The sequence below is a fragment of the Salvia splendens genome, chromosome 17 (assembly GCF_004379255.2).
Source record: "Salvia splendens isolate huo1 chromosome 17, SspV2, whole genome shotgun sequence".
In the NCBI taxonomy this organism is placed as follows: Eukaryota; Viridiplantae; Streptophyta; class Magnoliopsida; order Lamiales; family Lamiaceae; genus Salvia; species Salvia splendens.
The window spans coordinates 13,837,530-13,862,803 of NC_056048.1; the positions used below are offsets into that span (position 1 = coordinate 13,837,530).

At 33.7% G+C, this 25,274-nt stretch overlaps 2 protein-coding genes and 1 long non-coding RNA gene across 8 annotated transcripts; all 3 read right to left on the reverse strand.

Annotated features, from left to right (window-relative positions):
• Positions 1-2,395: 2,395 nt before the first annotated feature.
• On the reverse strand, positions 2,396-3,710 carry LOC121774891. Its single transcript, XR_006045059.1, has 3 exons — positions 3,631-3,710; positions 2,884-2,991; positions 2,396-2,488 (listed from the first exon to the last, which is right to left on the reverse strand). It is a non-coding gene; the product is annotated as an uncharacterized LOC121774891 (long non-coding RNA).
• Positions 3,711-10,529: 6,819 nt separating this feature from the next.
• LOC121774336 (replication factor C subunit 2-like) lies at positions 10,530-14,518 on the reverse strand. The gene is made up of 10 exons (XM_042171228.1): positions 14,418-14,518; positions 13,055-13,133; positions 12,877-12,956; positions 12,412-12,531; positions 12,219-12,314; positions 12,085-12,169; positions 11,496-11,555; positions 11,103-11,228; positions 10,942-11,025; positions 10,530-10,841 (listed from the first exon to the last, which is right to left on the reverse strand). Exons 1-10 carry the CDS (start codon positions 14,516-14,518, stop codon positions 10,656-10,658), a joined length of 1,017 nt encoding a protein of 338 aa, XP_042027162.1. The 3' UTR covers positions 10,530-10,655.
• Positions 14,519-14,830: 312 nt separating this feature from the next.
• LOC121774880 (peroxisome biogenesis protein 1-like) lies at positions 14,831-24,453 on the reverse strand. 6 transcript variants are annotated; one of them, XM_042171784.1, is made up of 11 exons: positions 24,314-24,453; positions 24,134-24,195; positions 23,546-23,692; positions 18,810-18,908; positions 18,422-18,687; positions 17,661-17,752; positions 17,003-17,081; positions 16,752-16,906; positions 16,382-16,612; positions 15,347-15,547; positions 14,831-14,875 (listed from the first exon to the last, which is right to left on the reverse strand). In XM_042171784.1, exons 5-11 carry the CDS (start codon positions 18,450-18,452, stop codon positions 14,846-14,848), a joined length of 819 nt encoding a protein of 272 aa, XP_042027718.1. In that variant the 5' UTR covers positions 18,453-18,687; positions 18,810-18,908; positions 23,546-23,692; positions 24,134-24,195; positions 24,314-24,453; the 3' UTR covers positions 14,831-14,845. The 6 variants fall into 6 exon arrangements, with proteins under 6 accessions (XP_042027718.1, XP_042027717.1, XP_042027716.1 ...); XM_042171783.1 differs by lacking the exons at positions 14,831-14,875; positions 23,546-23,692; positions 24,134-24,195; positions 24,314-24,453 and adding exons at positions 19,219-19,463; positions 19,544-19,827 and having other exon boundaries at positions 15,224-15,547; positions 18,422-18,681; XM_042171782.1 differs by lacking the exons at positions 14,831-14,875; positions 23,546-23,692; positions 24,134-24,195; positions 24,314-24,453 and adding exons at positions 19,219-19,463; positions 19,544-19,827 and having other exon boundaries at positions 15,224-15,547.
• Positions 24,454-25,274: the final 821 nt, after the last annotated feature.

A 25,274-nucleotide genomic window follows, 5' to 3' on the forward strand; every position in this document is an offset into this window, starting at 1 on the left:
GTGGAAGTATATTATTTATTTTTTATTTTTATGATAATTTGGAGAAGAGGAAGTGAGAAATTTAAAGAAAATTAATACTAATACATATCTCCATATAACTGAGATGTCCAATGTTTAAATATGTTTATGTTTACATTTTATTGTAGTTATGTTTAATGGATCATATTTTAATTATCAAGCTATGTAATTTTTAAAGAATATACACATTTTATTTAAAATATAAATAAATTACAAGAAAGGTTTTTGAATTGAATGGGGAAAATGAAATGAATTTTTTTTTGAAGATGAACTAAAAATATTTGAGAAAATTAAATTAATTTGTGATATAGTTTTGGTGTTTCTAGGGTATTAATTATTGTTGGTATTGCAACACTCAAAATGGAGTAAAATAACGTGACATAATTAAATGTGGGTTCTGAGATGGGGTTTATCGTTTATGGTATGTGATGTGAACGGCCATAGTATAAATGAATGAAATCCCGGTTAATAATATTATACAATTATGGATCATTATTGTCAATATACTTGTACTGATACATGATCGAGTCAATTCCATTGTATCAAAAGTTTTAAATATTAGATAATAATGTTGTGTAATATTTAATGCTCAATAATAATGATGATATTTAATTTTTTTATTCCAATCAAATATATGAAATATAATTTAAACCTAATTTTTTTTATAAATTTTAATATTTACAATGATATTCATATAGATTTTTATGAGTTATATAAAAGTGGAGTTTAGGGGGAAAATTTTCAACATGTTTTTTATTTTTTTAAATTAAAATTGCACTTTGTTGATATGAGTAAGGATTATCAAGTAGGTCAACCCAGTGTAAGATATCGAATACAAATCTAAAACCCTCAAAATAGAATAAGTGATCAACAAAGTAAAATTGAACCAGGGCGGCGGAGGGAGAATTAATTGGTATTTGACTCATTTGTTGGTCATAATGAGTATATTTTAAAGTTAAGGGTTTAGGATTTAGGTATCAAGGTTTGGGTTTTTAGTGTATATGGTCACTATATTGCAATGAAATGAAGCTCAACCAGGAAGTGTCTCACCAGTGCAATCTTAAATTATTGCAACGTAAACTTGCTCTTGCAATTATAACTCAACGATTAATTCATATTTTCACATAATTAGAATGCCTTTTAGTTTTAAATCATTTGAAGATATTATGCATATTGGTAATGCAAGTGATGAAATGATTGCAATATACATACTTTCAAACATTTTTACAATAATATAAGAAAATAGGTTAAATTTTTGCATTTTTAGATGATTATCACAATATTAATATGTATAATAATAATAATAATAATAATAATAATAATAAGGTATTATTTAGTTGTGTGATAATTATGAGAAATAGAAATGAAAAGGTTTTTGAAAACAAATTTAATTGAGAGGTGGAAGTATAAAGTTTTTTTTGAAGATATATTAATTACCTATTTAAAAATTTGAAGTTAAATAGCAGTAGTCCACTACTAATAAAACCTCTATAATATTAAATTTTTTTATTATTATTGTAATCTTTGGGGAGGTAGAAATGAAAAGATTTTTTGGGTTCGCGTAGTAACGGAGAGAAGTGAAAAGGTTTTAGAAGAGGTGAAGAATCGAAAAGATTTTGCAAACAGATCTTAATATTTTTTTGCAATATTAAAGTCGATCTTTTAAAGTTACATTTTGGGGATATTTTCTTTTTTAGAAATAAAATATTATATATTACTCCCTCCGTCCCACTTTAGGAGTCCCTGTCACTTTTGCACACTCGTTTTGTAAAAATAATAATAAATAGTTAAAGTGGAGAAATTGCAAAGTAAAAGAGATAATAATGTACACAAGACTCTTCTCTATATTATTTTCTCTTTTATTTTATCATTTCTTTACTTTAACTATTTATTATGATTTTTACAAAACGGGTGTGCAAAAGTGACCGAGACTCCTAATGTGGGACGGAGGGAGTACTATATGTGCTTTTCTAAGTCTAATTATTCCCACATTTAATTACTTTCTTCACTCATAGATTATAAGTCTAATTATATATTAGTATGGGGAAATAATTAGGTTCAGGGTTTAGTATTTATGATTTATGATTTAAATGTATCGAGTCACTCCTATTCATCTCAAATCTACAATATAGTTTGTAGATAAATATTAGTTATAGTGTAACACCCCCGACCCGATTATCTACCGGCCGAATAGGTGATGTCACGAAAGAGGCGCCATCAATTATGGCAATTTAAAATTTCATTATCGTAACAAATTGAGACCATTACTTACATACAAAAGCATATAAGTTTATATTTCCTCGAAAATTAATTTATCAACATTAAACTACAACGCAACTGATTTATCATAATCTGATTTCTAAACATGCCACCACTATATACCATAGATAACGTTCAGTGACCCGACGATGATGCAGCACTGACGCAGACTTGAATAAACATCGACCGATACTCCCCAATGCCGACTAACCTGTAGCACACCCAACACTTTAGCCAAAATTCTCTACAAGCAATAATCATATAACTTAAAATTCTTTAAATTCTTATTATTTTATTTACCAATCATTACCGCATATATCATATTAGTATTGTCTTATTAATTTCTAACATAAATAAGGAACCATCTCCTCTATAACCAACACATGCTTAGAACCCAATAATAGGCGATATCAAACCCATAATTTATAAACAGTCATGAGCTTTCATATGAAGCTTCTAATATTCCACGTGATATCCACACATTAACATTTTACCTCATAAGTCTTTTACCACATAATTAATCATGATTTACCAAGCAATATGTCACATAATAATCACATTAAAGAACATAAGGGAATCAGGCCATTTAAGTGCTGAGCATGCTACCTGACAGGCTTATGAGCATAAGCCCTTTTTCCATCTTAATGTTCTAGTCACTCCGGATCCCTTTCTCTTCCATTTCGGCTATCGCCGAGAAAGCTCTCGCTTTACTTACTATTCACATGCAATCCACATTAATATATAGAAAAAGAATACTACTTTGAGCTAAGATCTTTCCTTTAACCTTATTTAATATCCCAAATGTTTAGTAATTCATTGATTCATCAATTAACTTCTTATATAACAATTGCACTGAACTGATTTCACATTAATGTTCTATATCCATTCAAAAGGATTTAGAGGCTTAATATAACATTTTTAAATACCCCATGAAGTCTTATTTACAATGAAACAAGATTCACTCAAAAATTCCTAATGGTTTGAGAGATATTCTCCTTTTACCAGAGACTAACAAAATCAAACAGTTTCTGGCAATAGTTTCTACACAATTTTTATAAATAGTATTTAAACTCTTTAATTAATCACAAAATTCAGAGAACAACTAAACAACTTATAGTTAATTTAGAAATTATGCAATCAAGTTTTTATCGACCTTAAGTTACTTGAATATTTCGGATAACACATACCAAAATATGCCAGTGTACCAGAATTTTGACAGTTTGTAGCTGTATTGTTATAACAATTTATACTTATAGTAAGTGAACTCCGAAATTCACAAAACAATTCTGAGAATCTCTAGACTCATAATAGTTAATTTCAAGTGATAAAAATAGGCTAGAAAGATAGTCACACCTTGATAATCCCTCGTTGGTGCATTTAGCTCTTCGATTCACCGTAAAATGATGATAATATGGAAGAAAGGAGCTTCTTCTTCACCCTATGGTGTTGCTTGAGGATGGAAGGTGATGAATAGTGACTGATTTTAAGCTATTTATCATGCACTTCTTTCATTTATTTATTACTTTGAATAGTATTCTTCCAAATGGCACATTTTAAATCTTTAAAAATTATCTAGACATTTCTACACTTTTAAGGCATGTTGGAGGTCAAAATATTAATCCAACAATGTGAAAAAAATTGTCCACCCCTTGGCTGCTAGAAGGTATAGTATTCTTTTTGAAGTGAAAAGACGATTTTGCCCTTCCATCGATTTCGATATACAATTGTCGGTTAAATTCTGATTTCTTTCCCAATTCCACCTACATTAAGCTTCTAATACTTACTTCTAATAATCCTTTAATCATTAATATTTATTACTAATTATTTTAATTAACTTGGATCTTTTCTGTTATCGAATCAATCACAGATAACTCTAAATCGACAATTTAACACAAACCTTATCTTATTTATAGCATAACTCATATACTATTTCTAATACTTAGTCCTCATCACATTTTATCCTTATAAAAATTATCAACTATGTTTTATCAACAATCATTATTTCCAATATAGATTTATTCGTCGAAAGCCCTGAGTCGTCGATTTCTTAACCTGAACCATGAATTCGTCTAGAGTCAATTTTGGGATGTTATATAGAGATTATTTTTAATTGAGCTCAAAATTTTAGAATATATTTTCTAAAATTCATGGGCGAGCGACTCCTCTATTGTTCAATTCTATAGGTTTTTATCTCCTATAATATGATTTAACATTGGAATATTATAGTTTCAGATTAATTGTTTCAGTATTTATTATCGATCTATACTTATTATATATATGTTGTTAAAGATTTTCATATAATGATATCGTTTATAATTTTATTTATTTAATTTAAATTTTAAAATTAATATTTTAAAATTATTTTAGTCCGTGCATAGCACGGGTGTAATACTAGTATGGATGTTTAATTCACTATCCCGGTCACGATGGAAACTTATTATTTTATAGGTGATCATTTTTTCTTCTCGGAATTTAATCAAATGTTGTTATTTTAAATGATTCCCACTCATGCAGTGTGTCTCATAGCTATCCAAATATTTGTAATTTGTTATTCATTTCAAGTTTAATATGCTGAAGTTGTATAATTCATAGTAGTTATTATATACATCACATTTTTTTTATAATTTTAATATAATAACATTATTTCTAAATTTGTTTAATAAATTTTCAATCTATAGTCAATGTTTAAAAAATTCTTAGTCTGTGCATATGCACAGGTGTAATACTAGATGAGTATAAACTCTAAGTTTTAGCGATGAGAATCTTATCCATTTACGTTTCCAGTCTACATAAGTTTTTGCTTTCGAATTTATTTTCTTTAAGGATCGCAGACAAAATATTGAATGACATAATCAAGATTTGGCAAATAAACTTATTATAACATACTTATGCTCAATACATAATCACAAATAACCACAAAACAATCATGTATCTTGCAACTGTAAAATCAAAATTTTGTACCCTCAAGAGAGGTCAATACGCATTAAAATTTTAGCATTTTTACTGGTCACAACACCGACGAATAGTCCAGAGACCGCAGCACGACATGGCCGCCAAATGTTTCCTAAGCACGACCATCAAATTTAGCATTACAGAATCTTGTTTCTACAACACACCCCCAAACAATGCTCATGTGCTGATAACAAAACCAAGCTATCTCATAAATTCTGTTTGGACTTCTGAAACTTGTAATTTTTTAGGATTATTGTCCCCACAGCATGGGTGGCGATAATATTAGAAACTACTTTCTAGTTCATACTATTTATATTTGAGAAGTCTGCCCTTACAAACTTGCTAGGATTATTGTCCCCACGGCATGGGTGACGATAGTATTAGAAAATGGCTCCATAAATTTGCAGACCAATCTATGGATGCCATATACAACGCACTGTTGTAATTATTGCTTAGATATTTTACATGGTTTTTGCATAATTATCACATAATCAGATAAAACAGATAATCCACTTAAAATAGATAAACATCAAATAAACAGATAATTCCATTAAAATCATGGCATTTAAACACACGGATAATTAACGACAAATATTTAATCTAGTCAAGGGATGATCAATTAAATAATTAAGTTTTATCTTGGATAATAAATATCCAAATTTAGTTAGGATTCATCAAGATAGAGTTAACTATCTAAATCCATTTGATATCATTCTAGATTTTATCTCAATAAAATCAGATCCTACAATTCAAGATAACGTTGATCTAGGATTATCATCCAAATTCTTTGTTTCCGGAGGCGGCAAGCGGCGTCTGCACCACCGCGACAACACGGTTGGTGTTCCCACCGCCACTGCCCTGCTGCTGCTGCAAGCTTGCCATATTGTAGCAATAAATGTGTGTGAATGTGTGTTTTTTCTTTAGTGAAAATTTCTGTAATAAACCCTTTTATTTATATTGGAGGAATCTTGCATATTGCCAGTCCCAAGAACCTCTCATTTGATTCCACTCATAATAGCTACCTTTGTTTTATGGAAGCTATATATCCAATCCACCAAAATAATATTCGTCACAAAAAGGAGACGTTGCTAATAAATTAAATTAGTATTATTGTAATCGTGATTAAATTGGACAAAGGCTATTGGTTGGATTTACTCTAGTTAGGGGTCAAGCTTCTTAAGCAAAATTCAAGATAAATCAACCAACACCCACGTGTGGTTTAGCAAAATTGAATCAATTTCGCTTTGAACAGCTTCATTCCAATGCAACCCGTCTGGGCAATCAAAGGCTACTTTTATCGATGTTGGTTCATCTAATATAAATGCAATATATGTTAAACACCCACGGGGTCGTTGATGGAGAAGTTGAGAAGCCAGGAGTCGGGATCATCGTTATCTCCCACGACGTGTTGACGGGAGTGACGGGGGACGCGGTGGATGGAACGGTTGTAGCGGCGGTAGACGGGTCAATCGATATCTCCAAGCAAAGGTGTTGATTTATGTTCAGTTGGTGTGTGTAAGGTCCTTAGTAGCAAGAATATATCGTCTTGCAATTGTTGTTAAAAGAGAGAGATACAAATCTTGCCGGGCAAAAAATTACACGGAAAGTAAAACAATGAAAATTACACATAAACAAACTGAACAATTACACGGAACAAACTGTGGAAAGCGGTAAGCCGAGTCGAGGAGTCATCTTTCCGCAAGATGAGAGGAAAGATGAGATACGCCCCGGTAGTGCTCACGGTTTGGCGTGTCGTCCTCAAAGATAAAAATGCTTCGTCTCTAGAGTAGCAGCACCGCTAGCAACAGAGCACCGGAGAACGGGAGTGAGGAGGGGCAGAGCTTCGATGGGAAGTTTATGCAGCGAGGGAGAGAGCCCCTATGCAAAATGCTTGAGTATGTTGTGTAGAGAATGCAGAAGATGCATGCCTATTTATAGGCAATGTTCACCTGCAGGGGTTGCTGGAGTCAACAGACATGATATCTGTCATCAAGGCCTTGACTGTAACCGCCAGGGGTTACTGACTGGTGCACTAGCCGTTGGGAGCTGAAGAGACACGACGCACCTGGACATGCTACACGACGAGATACACCATGGACCGTCGGGGTCCATCGGGGACCCTTGTCTCCCGTTATGCGTCGGGGTTCAGCGGGGACCTGACGTGGACCAGACCCGTTGGGGATAGCGTGGAGTTCGGGGTGGTCTAAAAAGAACAAGTGGGGCTCGAACCACGCTCAACGACCAGCTCCAAAGAACAGCCCAAAGACCACCCAAAGACCAATTGCCAAGATCCAAGGCACCCGGCACCAGGCGCTCGGTGCACGGGACACGGTACACGGTGCACGGTGCGCGGTGCGCGTGTGCGCGCGTATAGGCTCTGTCGCCTGTCTTATTCCACGATAATTATTGCACATGATAATTCATCTGATTAAATACTTCATCAAAGAAGTCTATCATCCCCGATGTGGGATAATTAACACTTAGTTAATTAATCCCTTGGTTTTTTTCCCATAGCTCATTTCTAGCTTTATTGCAACCAACTTTAATATATTATTTCCTACTCACCGGGAATGGGATTTGAGAAAATGAATACACTACAGTCATCTACTCAGAACGTAGATTGACGCTATTGCATTTAATTTTACAAAATTAAACGTCTTGTAACATTTATTATTAGTCAAAAATCATTTGACCAAGTACGATTCCAACATTATACCTGATCAAATTCTTTATTTCCGGCGGCGGCGGGCGGCGTCTGCGCCACCGCGACAACACGTTGGTGTTCCCACCGCCACTGCCCTGCTGCTGCTGCAAGCTTGCCATATTGTAGCAGTAAATGTGTGTGAATGTGTGTTTTTTCTTTAGTGAAAATTTCTGTAATAAACCCTTTTATTTATATTGGAGGAATCTTGCATATTGCCTGTCCCAACAACCTCTCATTTAATTCCACTCATAATAGCTACCTTTGTTTTATGGAAGCTATATATCCAATCCACCAAAATAATATTCGTCTCAAAAAGGAGACGTTGCTAATCAATTAAATTAGTATTATTGTAATAGTGATTAAATTGGACAAAGGCTCTTGGCAAGCTTCTTAAGCAAAATTCAAGATTGTGGTAAAAATCGAAGTGTGTCATGAAACTTGCCGTAGCTAATTAACAAAGGGATGAGAGGTAGCGTGTTGTCTTTTATTTATTCACTCGGGACTCGTTTGGTAGTATATCTAGTGTTTAAACACTAATAAAATTAAAAAATTAAAACTAATACTGCTACTACTATTTGTTTCAGGTATATTGTTAATAAACATTCAATATTTATTATTCCTACAAAACAAAACAAGAGTTTGTGAAGAAATAGCAAAATAAATATATTATAGATTCAAAACTTGAACCCTCCAACAATAGTGTTATTCAAAGACCATAGGATTTTCGAAATCTTGTGGTTTAAAATTTTCCAAGTGTAATTTTTGTTTTTATTAATTAAATCGAAAAAATAAAAAAAAACTATCAAATTAAGATTTTGGATGTTAATGTCAATATAGTGTTTCAAAAATATCAACACAATGCTTTGACATTTGATTTGAGAATGTTAACACACTGCTTATATTGACATTTTACATGTATTATATTGACATACTCATATACTATGTTCACATTTGTTCCAATATGAAAAAATTAAAAAAAAATTTGACATCTGACCATATACAAGTGAGATCTCGTTAGAATCCTTATAAAATTATCTTTAATTTGATATATGTTATGCAAAAAAATAATTTAAATCGAGAAAGTTATATGCGTTTTAAAGTTATGGGATATTTTTCAAAACTTAGTTACAACTAATTTGTTGTAAATTGACCTTAATACCCTTATTGCTATTTTTTGTTGACCGTATTGCGAAGCTGATGATCCAGACCCATAATTTGAATATCTAATGATTACTATTATTTAGTTATAGTTAGCAATTAAGTATTGAGTTAACAATATAACACTTCCCTAGAGTTCATATATGTACAATTATAGGTTTTTGAATATCCCAAACTCGACTTCAATTATATTAAACCCATCGTTAAAGGTCAACTTATTTAATAATCTTGAAAATATACACAAAACGTTTGACATTACAAAACTATGTCATTCACTCCTTTTTTAAAAGGCTACTATGTCATTCAATTCTAAAATGTAGGCTTCAATGTACCTTCGTACCATCTAGATATTCCATCTTCAATGTAATTTATTTATAAGGTTTTTCATTTTTATCATTAATTTAATACTATTTCTTTTCTTATCTATACTTCACTATTCCCCTTCCCCCTACTAAAAAAGATATCACTTTTTTGTCGAATACATATTTTGTAGTTCACTCAAAAATAAATTAGTCAAAGCTGCAGCGGATGCATCATCTCACTCCTCACATATGTCATCGCGCACGTGCCCATACCTATTTTTTTAGTGCGCCGTGGATGTACATAACGATTAACGAAGGCTATAAGCGTTAGTGATTATCGGAGGGGCCAGGCCAACCAAGTTATGGAGTACTAATTTATTGATAACTGCGATCATCAAACATTGTTCATTCCTCTCTTATCAATAATGAGTTGAGTATTGAGTTTTGTTAAAAAAAAATAAATGGATATTTTCAAAATCATTTTTACCGTCCTTTATTTATAGGGATTTCGTTTGCTATCGTAATAATACACGGGTAAAATTGCACCTCAAATGCCCATACTTATACTAAATCCTAACTCCTAAATATTAAATAAAATTTATTGAGGCTTGACCGTTCAATCATTTTTACATTATCTTTTGAGGCAGATTGACAAATTTATTGATGCTTCACCGCTTAAATCATTTTTATTTTATAATTCTTTTAAGGCAGAACGACATATTCAGAATGGCAAATTTATTGCAGCTTCACCGCTTCAATCATATCCTATGTTTTATTGATTTTGTCACATGCAATTATTGTTGGAAATAGGTAGTCTACGTGAGTATTAAATTTCCAAATAGAATCCATAATTTCTTTAAATATTTGATGAGAATATTGTTATAATATTGGAATATACTACTCCGTCCGTTCGTGAAAAATTATTCACTTTTACCATTTCGATTCGTTCATAAAATGTTGTCCATTTTGCTTTTCTCCATTTTCGATAAATGGAGTTCACTTTCCACTAACTCATTACACTCGTATTCTATTATAAAACTAATATATAAGGAGTAGTAAAATTCTAATATTGAGATAGGATGCCTAATGCGTGAAACCAAAGGTCCCAGGTTTAAGTCCATCTTGACGCGATAATGTTGACAAGGTTCCCGCTTTGCACATTAACCACAAATTTTGCTTACATAGAATTCATTTTTCACTCTGAGAAAAAATTCCAGTGAGAATTAAACTGAATGCCTACATTGCTTAAACAATCAGTGGTCCTAAACGACGTAGTTTGACAACGGGTGAAACATTGTGGTGTATGTAGTTGGGCAAAAAGTTGACGTCTCAACGGAGGAGCAGGCGCCTAGCTTCCGAAAGGGAATTCTCCTGTTATTTAACGCACGCATGATATTGCTGGCCACATCCAACAGTTGCAAATACTCGTCTGCTCCGTCTACAAGACACTGCAAATGCAACACGACAATGAGTTAAATCAGCTCTGGATCGGACACCACCGCAAAAGATGCACGAAAACATAGAAATACCAGCTTTTTTTTTTTTTACCTTATCTGCCTCTCCAAATTTCTTGCACATTCTTGCTTTCTGGTCATCTGGTATATCGTCTGATTCGACAACTACATCAAACAACTGTAACACGAACATGTCAGCATATTCAGCAGGAAGAAGCACAATAAAACAGTGTTGAATAGAGTATCAGGCCGTACATGATTGAGCATCTGAGAAGCTGGATAACCTTCAGCAATCACATTTTTTACTTCTTTATCAGCTATGTCGAAATCACCACTTTTGCAAGCTGTAAAGAGAGCCTGCATAATACCATCGGGGATGACCTGACCAAGGGCGTGTTATCAGTTTTTAATTAGATAAAAATGGCATAAATAGTTTAAAACGCATAATTTGTCCCTTGATCACTGATATTCAGCAATATCATGAACATATAAGCCTAAGCTTTGAGGTGACTCAACCAAAACAGAGAAACACATCGGTGTCAAAACCATTAAATGCACACTTGCACATGATCAGAAGCAAGCACTTCTAGTCTCAGAACATGACAAATCATCTAAGTCATCATTCACAAATTCTGTAGTGCAACTTACACCAGACACGCTGATTAAGTCCTTAGATGAAATTGAGGATCCGAATAAGCGAGCAGCACCCTGTACAAAAAGGGAATATGAAAACTGAGATAAAATGCTCAGAAATATGTAACAAAACAATGACAAATTACAGGTTCAAGCATCCCCTTTCCTTTGGTATCCAACTTACCAGTAAAGTATCTATGGGTCAGTACTTTTTAAATTTCCGAGAATTTAAAGATTTAGTAACATATCATGATCCAATCAAAGACTGTTATCCATGTTAAACATTTGACAACATTTTCCTCTAGCACAGAGATGGGCCTTTGTATTTGCTTGCAAAGAACAATAGTGTGCATCCTCTTCTCTCTTTTCTATTTGTGTCAGGGGGCTATCAATATATAATATTAATGAATCATACTACAAGAAAATTACAGATAGATACAAGAAACAACATGCAAAGATGTTTTTAAATGGTAATACTTAAGACATGTGTTGTAACAGAAACCGGGCAACATAGCTACTAGCGGTAGTTATAGTCTCAACATTTATCACCGAGAAAAATATTTGATATGAAAACAATATGCAACTCAGATACAAAAGGGATTACCAAATCTCTATCTGCTAATGTAGTTACAAATGAAGAAGAATCTTGTAACTTTAGAGTATGCCTCCATAGTGCGTCGCAAGGCATTCTGCGAAGCCATAAATCAAATACTCACTAACATATCCATAATACAAAACAATACACGCAGAACCAGCACACTTGCCTGGGCATCTTCAGTCATCGAGTCAGCCTCATCAAGAATTATGATCTTGTAAGGTGGGCAAGGATAACCACTACAATCAACAAGAAAGGAATTAAAATGATACTAAGGGAAGAGCATCATAGAGATAAGATATAAGCTTCATTTGAAAACATATAATGTATTACTACCCTTGACGTTCAGAGCCAACAGCAACAGCAGCAAAATTCTTAATTTTCGTACGAACAACGTTTATCCCACAATCATCACTAGCATTCAGCTCCAGTACTCTAGACCTGTATAACTCGGGCCTATAGAGAAAGACTGATTTAGTTCAGGAAATTCACAATTCACATCAAAACAACCGTATGCAGCGAAAAAATGTAAGGAAATAGCACAACATTGTTTTCAATTACCAATATATCCCCATTTTCCCTAATTATCTCCACATTACATGCTAGACCTCAAGTCAAAAACACCAGACTATACAAACTCACCTAATACTGATACTCTTAACAACATCAAACATCAATTAAGAGATAATGTAACTTTCAGATATGTTATTCTCAATATATACACTTCTATTTTCTCTCTGTAACTCATAATTTACTCAATTATACAAAAAACTTTCACAAGCTTTCATCAAATTATATTACCCATAAAGCTGGTGAGCAATGGCGAGATCTGTGGTCGTTTTCCCCGTACCAGGAGGACCATAGAATAGCATGTGCGGACACTGGAAATTTAATCAAACAACACCAGAAAAAAAAATATTTAAATTAAGAGGGGAAAATTTTCAAAATAGAAAGGCAAGAAAAAAGAGAGAAATTTTACATTAGTGGTTTCCAAAGTGTTGGTAAGAACTCGAACGACCTCATCTTGGTGCGCAACATCCTTCACTTGCTTCGGTCGACTATCAATTCACAATATGCAAAATTACTTAATTTGCCAGAGGGAAAAACATGGAACAAAACTACTACTACTAATAAATTAACACGATTGCTTTATACTATACATTATAAATTTATTTTTATTTTATTTTATGATATGTTGGCAATAATTTCAGCCCTGCTTGTTAATTTCCTTTTCATTTTTAAAATTTCCTTTTCTATTTTCTTTGTATAAATATTAGTACAGTAGATATAAAACTGAGATTAAATAAATCTCAATAGGCTTCTTTGTCAATTACAAATTTAGCCGAGATTAATAGATTACAAATTTACAACTGTTAAATATTTGTACAAGTTCCTATATAGTAGCTATTAAATAATTATATAGAAAAAATAATTTAGCCAAAATTTTTACAATTATAAGTAATGTTTCTTAAGCTAGTTTATGTTTACCATTGTCCCACAGTAACAACAGAGAAGGGAGAGAATATGCCATTATAAAAGGAAGAAAAATGGAACAAAGTTTTAGATCAATCTGTTGATTCGATGATTGGTTGTATCTAAGTTCAACTCTCGAGAACGGCAAGCTTAGTAAAAAATTTTAAGTAAATTCGATTTCTATTTTTTAACCTGTCGGCTTTAACCGAACTAACCGATTTTTTTCGGTGCCGGTTCTGGTTCTTGTTTTGGGGCAGAAATATGGTCGGTTTGGTTCTTGTTTTGGGGCTGAAATATGGTCGGTTAACCGACCGAATACCCAGCCCTAATAAAATATATATAGGGTAGCGATCAATGAATAGGGTTGTGATATATATAAAACTCAATCTTAATGTCATACTGTCGAACCAACACATAATTCATTATAAGGCAACACATAAATTATTATTAGTTAATTTTAGTTCATTTTAGAAAGAATGAATTCAATCGATCTAAAATTGAACTCCGTATTTTTTAAACTCGGCATGTAGTGCTCATAAGCACGCGCCGCCAATACCCTTTGTATATCAGAATCTTGGATACATACCTAAGCAGCTTGCTCCCCCAAACACGAGTACATTAGGCTAACGTCGCACGTTTACCTTTTGCTTCCCTCGACTGCACATAGTTCACAAGCACGTATAAGGTTACACTTGATGTCATGGTTAGAGATGAGTCGGAAGAGAGAGATAGAGAGAGAAAAAGAAGACCTGTGCAGCGGCTGATCGTTTTGAATCAAGAAACTGGCTGTAGATATCATACAACCTTCGCTTCTCAGCTTCTGATACCGATGGTTTAGCATTGGACTTCAAGAGAGCATTTGTGATTACGGGCATCTTTTTAGTTGTGCTGAGAGAAGCGCTTGAAGGTCAGCTCCACTGAAGCCTTCAGTCATTTGAGCTACGTGATCCAAGTCGACATCACCATCCATTGGTAACTGCAGTGGTTCCCGGATTAGACATTAGTTAGTTGTGCAAACAGGAATTCGATTCTGCACTGAAAAAGTTCATTTCATCAACATATTCAGATAACTTCTGAAGACCAGAACTTACCTAGTAGCAGCAAAAACAAATACACCAGTCAAGACTTCAACACCATCCAATTATGTTAGAAACTGGCATATAATGTGACGAAGGTATTGGTAGCTGAGGCGGAACAGCAAAAGAAATATTACTGGATGAAGGAACTGACCTGATTGACAACTCTATCAGTTACACCGGTATTATCATGTCCTCTCTTCGGAGTGATAGAATCAAATTCATGCATTGATATAGTACGCGCCAAATGGCTTCATGCATTAATGAAAAAAGTACATCTGAGTGAATTCTACGTATAACCCTAACTGACCATAAGCAGGCCCGGCCCTTTGGATGTCTAGTTTCCCGGGTATCATAATCCAACAAAGGAAAACGTAGACTGCTAAAGGAAAACTAGACTATATAAAGGCCCTATATTTATTGACATTCTAGTGCACACCACCACAGTAATGAACTAGATCAAGATTTCGAATAATGGTATCAATTTCAAGCCTCTTCCAGTATTGTATTCGTACCCAATGGATGATGCACTTGGTAACATGCATGCTAACAATTACAAATTACTCCACAAGGTATGAAGTAGTATTCGAGGAGGCGATATGAAAACTAACAAGCTATCACAACAGATTACCTATAGTAGGAGAAATTAAAAAGACAAATATAGATGCATATTGTCTCCAAAAGTAGAAAATGAAATCTATACAAGGTAGCTCATATCTTACAGCTTGTTCAGAAGCACCAATATACTTGTTAAGCAATTCGGGCCCTTTCACTGAGATGAACCGTAGTGAACATGCTGCAGCAGCTGCACCAACAATATGTGTTTTCCCACAACCAGCAGGACCATATAAGAGAACATTGGATCGCAATCTTAATGGTGCTTGTGCAAATATGTTGGGATATTTTGAAGGTAGCTCAATCATCTGACACAAAATACAATACACCATTAATCAATCTATGGCCAATATGTACAATGTGAAGTTACAGCCTCAAATAATTAACATCCATATGTTTTTAACAGAACAGCACAAAAGCCAGATCCAGCATGGAAATTACAGAAATGCGAGAAAGAATAATTTGTTTTAGATAAAGAGCAAGAAGATTCAGAAAGTTATTTGCAGGATTGAAGAATTTAAGCATAAAGGCAGTGAAGAGGTTTCTACAGTAGAACAAATAATAACAGGACGCCACTGAAAAATTCAAAACATGCACAGAATTCTGCTTCTTCCAGACAAATAACTCTTTTTCCCTTCTTCTTGTTACTTAAAGTCCAGTAGTAAATTCAAGATGTGTTTTGTTAGTTAAAGATCCTCAAAACCACAATCCAGGTCAATATCAGCCATGAAAAATGACATTTAATTCACTGCTAATGAGAAACTTGAAAACATCAGTGTTATATTATTATATTGGACATAGCTGTTTCTGGTCTACTATACCAATTTAAGATCATTGAACCAGTTTACATGCAATTCGAGAAGAGCAAACTGAGATGGGAAGCTAGCTGAAAATTAATGTCAATTGTCAAAGTCCAATGGATGAGAACACTTGGAAGAAATATTCAACACTACTATGTTACACAATTGGGAGGTTGTTTTTTACTGCTTTCATTCGCTTTTGTGAAATTATAAGGAAATATCATCGATAAAAGATCTCAACTTATTAGTATCATCTAAAAGAAAATAGTCACACAAAACTGGTGTCAGTTTTTGAGATGGACGATTGAAAGAATACAAACTCTATATCCTACAGAAAAATACCTCTTTAATAGCATTTCGAATGTCATTAAGACCACCAACATCTTCCCAACCAGAGCGACCACCTTCTGTAGCTGGTTTAGTGATGTCTCGCATGGCCACCCGTAGAAAATTTTCCATTGCTTGCTGAAAGTCATCCCGAATCAAAGTAGGCTTTCTATTTTCTTTAGATCCCAAATCAGCAGATAATGAGCGACCAATGGCTGCATGCACGGATCGGTTTACCAGCTTTTTCTGAAATATATAATTTGCATGAGTATATTTTAACCAAAATTTGTTGTCATAAAGGGTAAAAATCCAAATCAATTAGATACCAGTTGAATTTCATCCATATAGCAGTAAGTTGTATATAAGTTATTTAGCAATGACTTACCAGATCATAAGCATCATATCCATCACATTTTGATGCTATATCTGACAGGAGATCATCAGAACATTGCAATGATCGTTTCTCCATCTCATGCTTCAATATAGCTGACCGTTCAGCAGCAGCAGGTGCGTGAAGATTGATATGAAAGTCAAACCGTCCTGAATTCAATCAATTCTAGTTGTCAGATAAAGTCATAAAAGAAAACAATTATTCAAAGAAAAACAATTATTTTCACTTAATGCAGAATAACACACCAGAACAGCTCAAGCTCTGTGGAAAATTAGTCAGGGATTGCACAGTGGGACCAGTCCCACAAAAGCTCCTTTGCTTTCCCTACAAGCATGAGAGCATAAAAAAACATTATGTCAAATATAAAAGAAATGTGTCCACCTGGAAATAGCCATCATTTATTGTGGTTCATTGTTCACTCATTATTAGGAATCACCATACACTATTAAACATGATACACCAAACGATAAGACTCTGCAAAAGCGAACCTTTATCCAATCAGATTCATGCATCAATTAGAGGTAGGTAAGACCCAAATTCTTGATGATTAAGTAAGATTAAATCAGAAAATTCTTACACATGTGCCAAAATATCATTACAGCCTTCAATATATTTTGCAGAGGCTTTGGCCAATAATGTTTTTTCCAAAACCCTACAAAACAAAATTTTCCAGCACATGATAATAATCTGGCTTTATAAAGGTAAGGTAACAGAAACAAGAATTATATATTTTAATTTTCCCTTATAGATAAGTTGACATTGTTTTATCATGGTGCATATATATTTATATAGCCTATTCTACATTTCTTTAAGAAAGATACAGACAAAAGATGCCAAAAAAAATCCTTCTAGAAAAATATTTGCTTTAAAAGGCCTCAAATGATTGGTTTTGGTGAGACTTACTGCAGGTCCGCATATTAGAATATGCCCAGGCAACGGCAGATTATAGATACTGAACAACATTCCAGAAGTAGGAGATAGCAAAGAGATCAACCCTGAAGGTTATTAAACGAGTTAGATGAAATATTTCACAATATAGGAGTATATAATAGCAAAAAATCAAAATAGGAACAGTACATATTCCTGTAGCCAAACCATGAACAAATGGCCTATGGAAACAAAGTTGTATCAGGAAATTGACATAATTCTTATGATGATACATGGATATGGTGATGGGAGTTTAGTGGTCTAAGGTGACAACCTTCTTTGAGAATATGCACCTTTACCTATGCAAATTTTCAAGACTTCACTCAATTCAGAGGCAACTTAATCACATACATTACCTGTAGCTTATTTGGGCTTTAAATAGAGCTATACAGTTACAGTTTAGTGGTTGATGGCAAGTTTTTCATCTTATGGTCTCCTATAGAGTATAAACCTCCTAAGCAGTAACTTTTGAAACCCACAAAAAATACCCATTCCATCACAAAAGATTGACACATGACACTTTTATAAAGTTTTTCTTCTAGGCAGTCCTATAGCAAGATAATCATTATAAGCAAACCAGTAACTAGGCAACGAATCCCCTCCTTGGGGATCTAGTAGGCAGTCATCAGTAGTCTCACACATGTACAGACATGTTAATCCCATACTGGAATTTCAGTAGAATACATAATTATATTATGATGGAAAGGAAAAGGTAACTACGTAAAAAAAATACCTACTGTGATTTACATCAGATGGAGCTGTACTCATCCAGTCCAATGAAGAACTTGAAGCAGAAATGACATTTCCAGGAAATACTTAAGGGGAAACATGAGAGAATAACATATCACCCAGATGCAGCTTCTCTAGCAACATGTCTAAACTTTTTGAAGAAAAGTTGCTCACACAGCCTTTGTCAAATGCAAGTTCATAGGTATTATAGTCTCCATCAAGCAAAGATTCACTCTATCTCCAAATCTGAATCTCTTTCTTCCCAAATCTGGTTCTACGGCAGTTGAGGATATCAAATTCATTGAATTTACAGAGGGTAGAGATGGAAAGTTGATATCTATACACACGGACTAATTTTGTCGTAAGGGGTCAAGCCATAGATCATCACACACTAACCTTCAAGTTGGTTGCTGCATGCTGAAAAACTAAATGGAAGCTTCTGTTTGGGATCAGGTCCAACGCATGTCTTCAAATACAGAATATGATTTAACACACCTGCACAAAATGAAAAATTAATAAATAATCATGCCTAAAGCTAAAGCTGTAAATTTAATAAAACTTATATCCGTTTATTTGCTTGCATCAAGAAAGTATGATAGGCAGCCACAACTTCGTGTAAGAGTTCAGGTAGGTCTTTAATAACAAGTCTATGGATGACAACTTCTACGCTTTTGTTACCCGGAGGAAGATTGATCTACAAGTTGCATACAACATAATTATTACAATGTAAAATTTCTTGTAGTAATTAGGTATACATATGTTAAATTGTACATACGTGCTCTATGCAATTGCGCTAAAAGCGGACCTTGTCAATCCCTTTATCTTCGTAAGTACTATTCCTCAAGATCTTTTGCATATCCCTGTTTCGAACCCGTTTTTTCCAATCTGGAGTAAACGAACAAGAAATATGAACTTCTATTCCACTTATATCTTGAATCATGCGGTGAACACTCTTCAAAAAAGCGTATTCTCTCCATCTCATCCCAGAAAATAGCCATATTAAGATCCCAATTTGCTAACTCATTACCAAAGGGCAATTCATTTTCAATCCTGCATAAAAATTTTAACAAAATTAATATTTGAAAATATTTGAATTTGAAATATTAAAATTATTCTGAAACAAACATTACCTGTGATTTAGTTGCAAGAAACATAAGTGCTCACATTCATCCACAAATTTTGGAAGGGCAGGAGCAAGATCTTGTTGTAAAAATGGGTACATTAACACCCATCTAATTAAACTATCAAGGCTGATGATGTCTTGAGTCTGACTCGTGAGATAACTCTCAGTAGGACCTTGAACCATGTTAAACAATATGCCTTTCAAAGACTTATCTGTTTGTTTAATAGCAACTCCCTTCAATAAGTTACCATGCTATTTGACGTCCTTGTGAGTGCCCTCAGACCACAAATGATAGAGCCAAAAATGGACACAAAATTCTGCTTGATCTTTTCCCACCAATTTATAGAACGATTTGGTTTACTATAAAGGTTAACAGCAGCTGGCTTAGACTTAAATCCATCTAATTCCCAGGCAAGCCATTCATGCAAAGACATATCTACTTTTTCAGTTAATTTTAACTGAATTCTGCTTGTCAAAGTGCACAACTTTTAAGGTATTTTCAAATTTACCAAAGCTCTTTTGAGTCTTATACCAGGTATGGGTGTTTTTAAAGCAGGTATAGACTTCTGAATCACTAGCGTCAACAGTGTTGGGATCATTCGACGACATGTCGGTTATGGCTGCCATGAAAGATTTGTAGTAGGGATCTTCCACTAGTTCATACTGCACTTCTGAACGAAACCTCTGTGAACAGCCTAAAGCAAACAGATGACTTTGTTCTTCGATCTGCATTGAATTGAATTTCTCTTGATCGAGAAAGTTTAGAGAGAAAGCAAGTGACTTGTTAGTTATAGTACTCCTATTACTTATGCTTTCATAAGATATTAAATTTCAATTCACCGGGTGATGAAATAAAACAGGACTGGAGTGAAATGTGGGGATATGCAGACACGAAGAAAGAGAAATCAAAAAAAAAAAAAAAAACAGAATCCAACAACACACTGGAGGTGAGACAGAGAAACATTCAACAACTACGCAACGACTTAAACTCCAAGGATATACAGTAGAGATAAAGAGACAGCAGTCAAGAAAGGACCAATGGAGGTGAGACAGAGAAAATTAAAAAGAATTTTTTTTTTCTTCTTTTTGACTTGTTTTCGTGTGTTTTGCAGAGATGAAGGAGATAATATGATACAGCCGGCCGAACGGCGACAAGTGGTAGCAAATGATGGCTGTGTCAAGCAGATGCAGACCGAGAGGGTGAGTAAGTGGAAGAGAATGAGACGAAAAACAATTCGAGAAACTGAAATATCCCAACCCAGAAAATATTCAAGGCAAATGACAAGTAGTTTGTCAACGTAATTTGTTTACTTAAAACGGGTTGTGGGACCGAGTAGATGACACCTCCGAACATGTACATGGTATCACCGACACAAACAATTCCAGGGTTAGCCGGAATGTCCTCATGCAAACAATTTCCTTTAAATTCTAATTCTTCTAGATTACGTTCAGTATCATCCTTCAATTCCACCTCGTCAATACAACAGTAATTCATACTCAGAGGCGTGTACTTCAACATAATGAAGCATAGACCTAGACCACCCCCCATATGCTGCTGAATGAAGACCAACCCAAAATATTAATTACTCAAATAACAATTATTAAATTTCCCTTTCATAAACTAGGGTTCAGGCAAAACAGGAATCAGCCAGTTAACCAAAACTTAAAAATGTTACCACATTTTCCTAATTATATGGCAAAACAGGAATCAGCCTACCAAATTGAGAAGCTTTTTATTCAACTACACAAATTTGTGTTATGAACTCAGTGTTAGAGATATGGTCACAGTAGCATCAACACAGAAATATCTAACAGATATCAGAATGAAATATTTAAACTAAATCAAATACAGCATTGTCTCTACAGCCACACAATACCAGAACCAACCAAACGAAAGCACAGAGAATGATCAATTCATGGAAACCATCTTTAGCCCTAATCAGTCGGTACAAATCTTCAACTGAATGAAGAACAACTCATAGAAGGAAAAACAGAGAGTGAATTTCCAGAAATTAAGCCACTTAAAGGTTAATTAAAGACAATAAAAACCAGCTCTACTACTATGGAACGGAGGGAGTATATTGCAAGAAATAAAAATTTGAACTAAAATGAACAATGATAATCCTCGTACTAGACCAATCCTCTAACGAGGCGCTACTGTAAAATTACCATCCTTAAATTAAACTCAATAGTTCACAACCGTCTCAAACCTCAAGGGTATATATACTACTAAGGAAATAAAGATAAGAATTACAATAACTAATTATAATAACTACTTGATGTAACCACCAATAAACTCCCCATTAATTTAACCATCAAACAATGATATCACTCATAGTTAGAAGGATTGTGACACATTATACATTGTAAAATTTTAGTATTGATTTTTCATATACTAGCCCATCGTTATACATACGAATTGTGTAATTAACTTGTAACTTACGACGGGTGTAAATAAATAATTAATAAAACTGTATATAATATTATAGATAATTAATTCATAACCTTTTGAGGTAATATGAACCAACAATCACAACATTATTGAACACGCACAATGCAACCAACAATCACAATATTATTGAACAACATGTTGACTAAGTCCTTTAAAAATCATTTCCCAATCATCATCTAAGAAATCATTCACAAACCCAAAGCTTCGTGGGCGTTGAGATCAAAATTGCACCATCTTCCTCAAACAAACATGGCTTTAAGCAGTGGTGGACGCAGAATTTTGATGTTGGGGATCCAATTCTAGGATATTTTGTAAATATCGGTGTTGCCGAAAATTGTGACATTATAAAGATGCGAAAGATATGAATGAGATAAAAGTATTTAAATGATATGAAAATTAGAGTCTTGGCATAATTGTGCATTTAATATTAGTATTAATTATGAATAATTTTTTAGATAAGTTAGTCATGTAGAAGTACAAAACATAAACTTTGTTTGTGCATAATGGCTTAAGAAAAATAGTAAGAAACATCACAAAGAATAGCAAAAAGACAAATTGAAATACAAAAAGTCAAAAAAGCTTAACGGGAATCGAACTTAGGCAATGAAATTGCTAAGCCTAGTAGCTAACCACTTGAGCTTATGAGTGCACATATATATATGTACAATGAATATACATAATAAAAATCCTGAAATAGTTGGGGGTTTCATGGGACCACAAGGCTTTAAGTAGACTAAAATATTATAGTAGGTCATTTTCACCAATCTCAAGCATCGCTTATTGTTGTCTTTACTACTGAAGTTATGTTACTTATTGATTCCCAACATTCTTGTGTGTTCTCTATATTTTTCAAAATACCTCCCACTACAACAATTGATAAAGGCATTCCCTCTACAACTTTTTGCAATTTCCTTCTCAATTTTCTCCAATCAAGAGGAAAACATTAATCTCCAAAACCAAGTTTAGAGAATAAGACCCAACTACTAACGTCATCAAGAAATTCCACTTGATGGGTATAATGACTATTTAACTGTACCATTGTTCAACTACAATTCTCATTGTTCGTAAAGAAATATTATATCTCGGGTTCGACCATAACCCTAAAAGCTCGGGTTTCGGGCTAGATGATATTCTTAGTTATCAGTGATTATGTTCACATTTGATTTTCAAGTTGTCATATCAGATTTAGTATCACCAAAGTATTTCGTCTCAAACTTTATGATTTTTAAAGTTGTATGAGAGCCATAGTTTAACCAAATTGCAAGAATTTTTTTTCAGCAATTTACTCTATTTTTTAAAACATTAAGAATTGAATAAGTTTAACCCTAATGAGGGTTCAGGCCGGAGGGAAAAAGAAGAACAGGCACCATGCAACTAGCGCAAGAATCATGAATCTATTCACCGAACAAGTAGTAATTTAATCAGGGAAAAATATTCATGGCAAAAAATGAATTCCGTTTTGTCATGCTTCTCCAAATTAAATTTGCAAATATAATATATATATCTAAACATTGAAAACTACAGGAAAATATGTTTAATATTAAAAAGAAGAATCACCTTGGATTGATTTGAGTTGAAAGAGTGTGTAAGTGGAGGGGGTTAGAATGGCCGACAGTCACAGATGGTAGATTAAGCTTCTCAAATGGCTCCGTACAAGGTCACTTGGAAAGGATGAGACCAGTCCATCCGAAGGTAGGCATATATCTACACTCAATGGCCAATAATAAAAATATTGATTATTTTTGGAAGATACACAAGTAAAAGTTGAAAACATTAGAGCTGACTTTAAATCAATTTCATAAAAAGTAATAATATATCTAAGCCATGGATTATTAAATTTCCCTTTCATAAACTAGGGTTCAGGACAATGAAATTAGCCCTAATAACATAAACGAAGAATTGCATGAGTCAGCTGGGTCAGCAATGAGTTTGGTATAACAATTAAGTTACATTTATCTTTCTTACGCTGGGAAACTTAGAGCTGTTAGCTCAGTTTTCCTCTCCAGAAGCCATTTTTCCATTTTATAAAATTAGGAACCTAGTAGTAATTTAATTAGGAAAAACACTCAACTCTCCAGACAAGTAGTAGTTTGATTAAAAAATAAGAAAACCTTTGGATGAAGATGAGGAAAAAGCGTGACTTACCATGTGCAAAAGATCGAGGGAAGAAGAACAGGCACCATGAAATTAGCGCAAGAATCATGAATCTATTCGCCGAACAAGTAGTAATTTAATCAGGAAAAAAACTCAACTCTCCAGACAAGTAGTAGTGTGATTAAAAAATAAGAAAAGCTTAGGATGAAGATGAGGAAAAAGGTGACTTACCAAGTGCAAAAGATCGAGGGGTTCAGGCCGGAGGGAAAAAGAAGAACAGGCACCATGAAATTAGCGCAAGAATCATGAACAAAAGATCGAGAGACTGACGAGAGGAAGGGTGTGAAAAATGGGGAGAAAATTTGAGCTCGTTTTTGGTGAACGGCTGGACTCTGAAGCGGACCGGTTAAGTGTGGGCCAGATTTAAATGGGCTCACTATATTGGGCCTTTCTTTTGCAATCTAAATTTGTTGGAGTATTATTTATGTTTGTAATTAATGTAATAGCCACAACAAAAATAATTACACTGCATATTAACAACACACAATTTGATTTTAATTCGTTTATAATAAATTACATTATAATTTTTATAGTAAATCATTGTAAAAATAGTATCATAACCTTGTAATACAAAATGGCAAACATTTTTATCTTCACTTTATGGAATAAATACAAGTACAACCTATCCACAATAACTTAAATGAGTAGATACAAACGGTATTCGTGAATTTGTATGTACGTCCTTAAAATTTATCTTCACTTGTAATAAAAGAACCAAGGTATGATTCTCTCATATCAAAATTATAATTTAAGCTGACTGATTTTGCAAATTTTCATTTATTTTTGCAGTAATTACTTTAGAACGTCTCTAATTATACTCTAAAATACTCGTAAAACTAAAATAAAATAGATAAATGACATGGTATTGCAAAAGCAAATCTATTTTTGGTTTTAGGATAAAATATACCGTTTTAGGTTTGTACTAAAACACATTCATTCCCTTTTTCAAATTTATGTATTATGACTTGTTTGTAGTATTTGTTCAATCTGTCAATTTTTTTGGGAAATTTTTTATTTTGGTTAGAGAGGAAAACACAAGAATTGACGGTGCCCCGCCCACGAGAAAGAAGCTATCCAAACCCTACGAAAATCTTTCGTTATGTGAAAGTTTATGTCACACCACAACCTCTAT

Excerpts from the sequence above, each read along its gene's own strand:
- LOC121774336 (XM_042171228.1), bottom strand. The coding sequence starts at position 14,518 with ATGGATGGTGATGTCGACTTGGATCACGTAGCTCAAATGACTGAAGGC. Across the intron at positions 11,229-11,495 it reads ACTTAATCAGCGTGTCTGGT|GTCATCCCCGATGGTATTAT; the intron begins GTAAGTTGCACT and ends GCCCTTGGTCAG. Across the intron at positions 11,026-11,102 it reads CTTCTCAGATGCTCAATCAT|TTGTTTGATGTAGTTGTCGA; the intron begins GTACGGCCTGAT and ends TTCGTGTTACAG.
- LOC121774880 (XM_042171783.1), bottom strand. The coding sequence starts at position 18,452 with ATGAGTACAGCTCCATCTGATGTAAATCACA. Across the intron at positions 17,753-18,421 it reads TCCATCTGATGTAAATCACA|GGTTGATCTCTTTGCTATCT; the intron begins GTAGGTATTTTT and ends AATAACCTTCAG. Across the intron at positions 17,082-17,660 it reads TTCTAATATGCGGACCTGCA|GGAAAGCAAAGGAGCTTTTG; the intron begins GTAAGTCTCACC and ends TCATGCTTGTAG.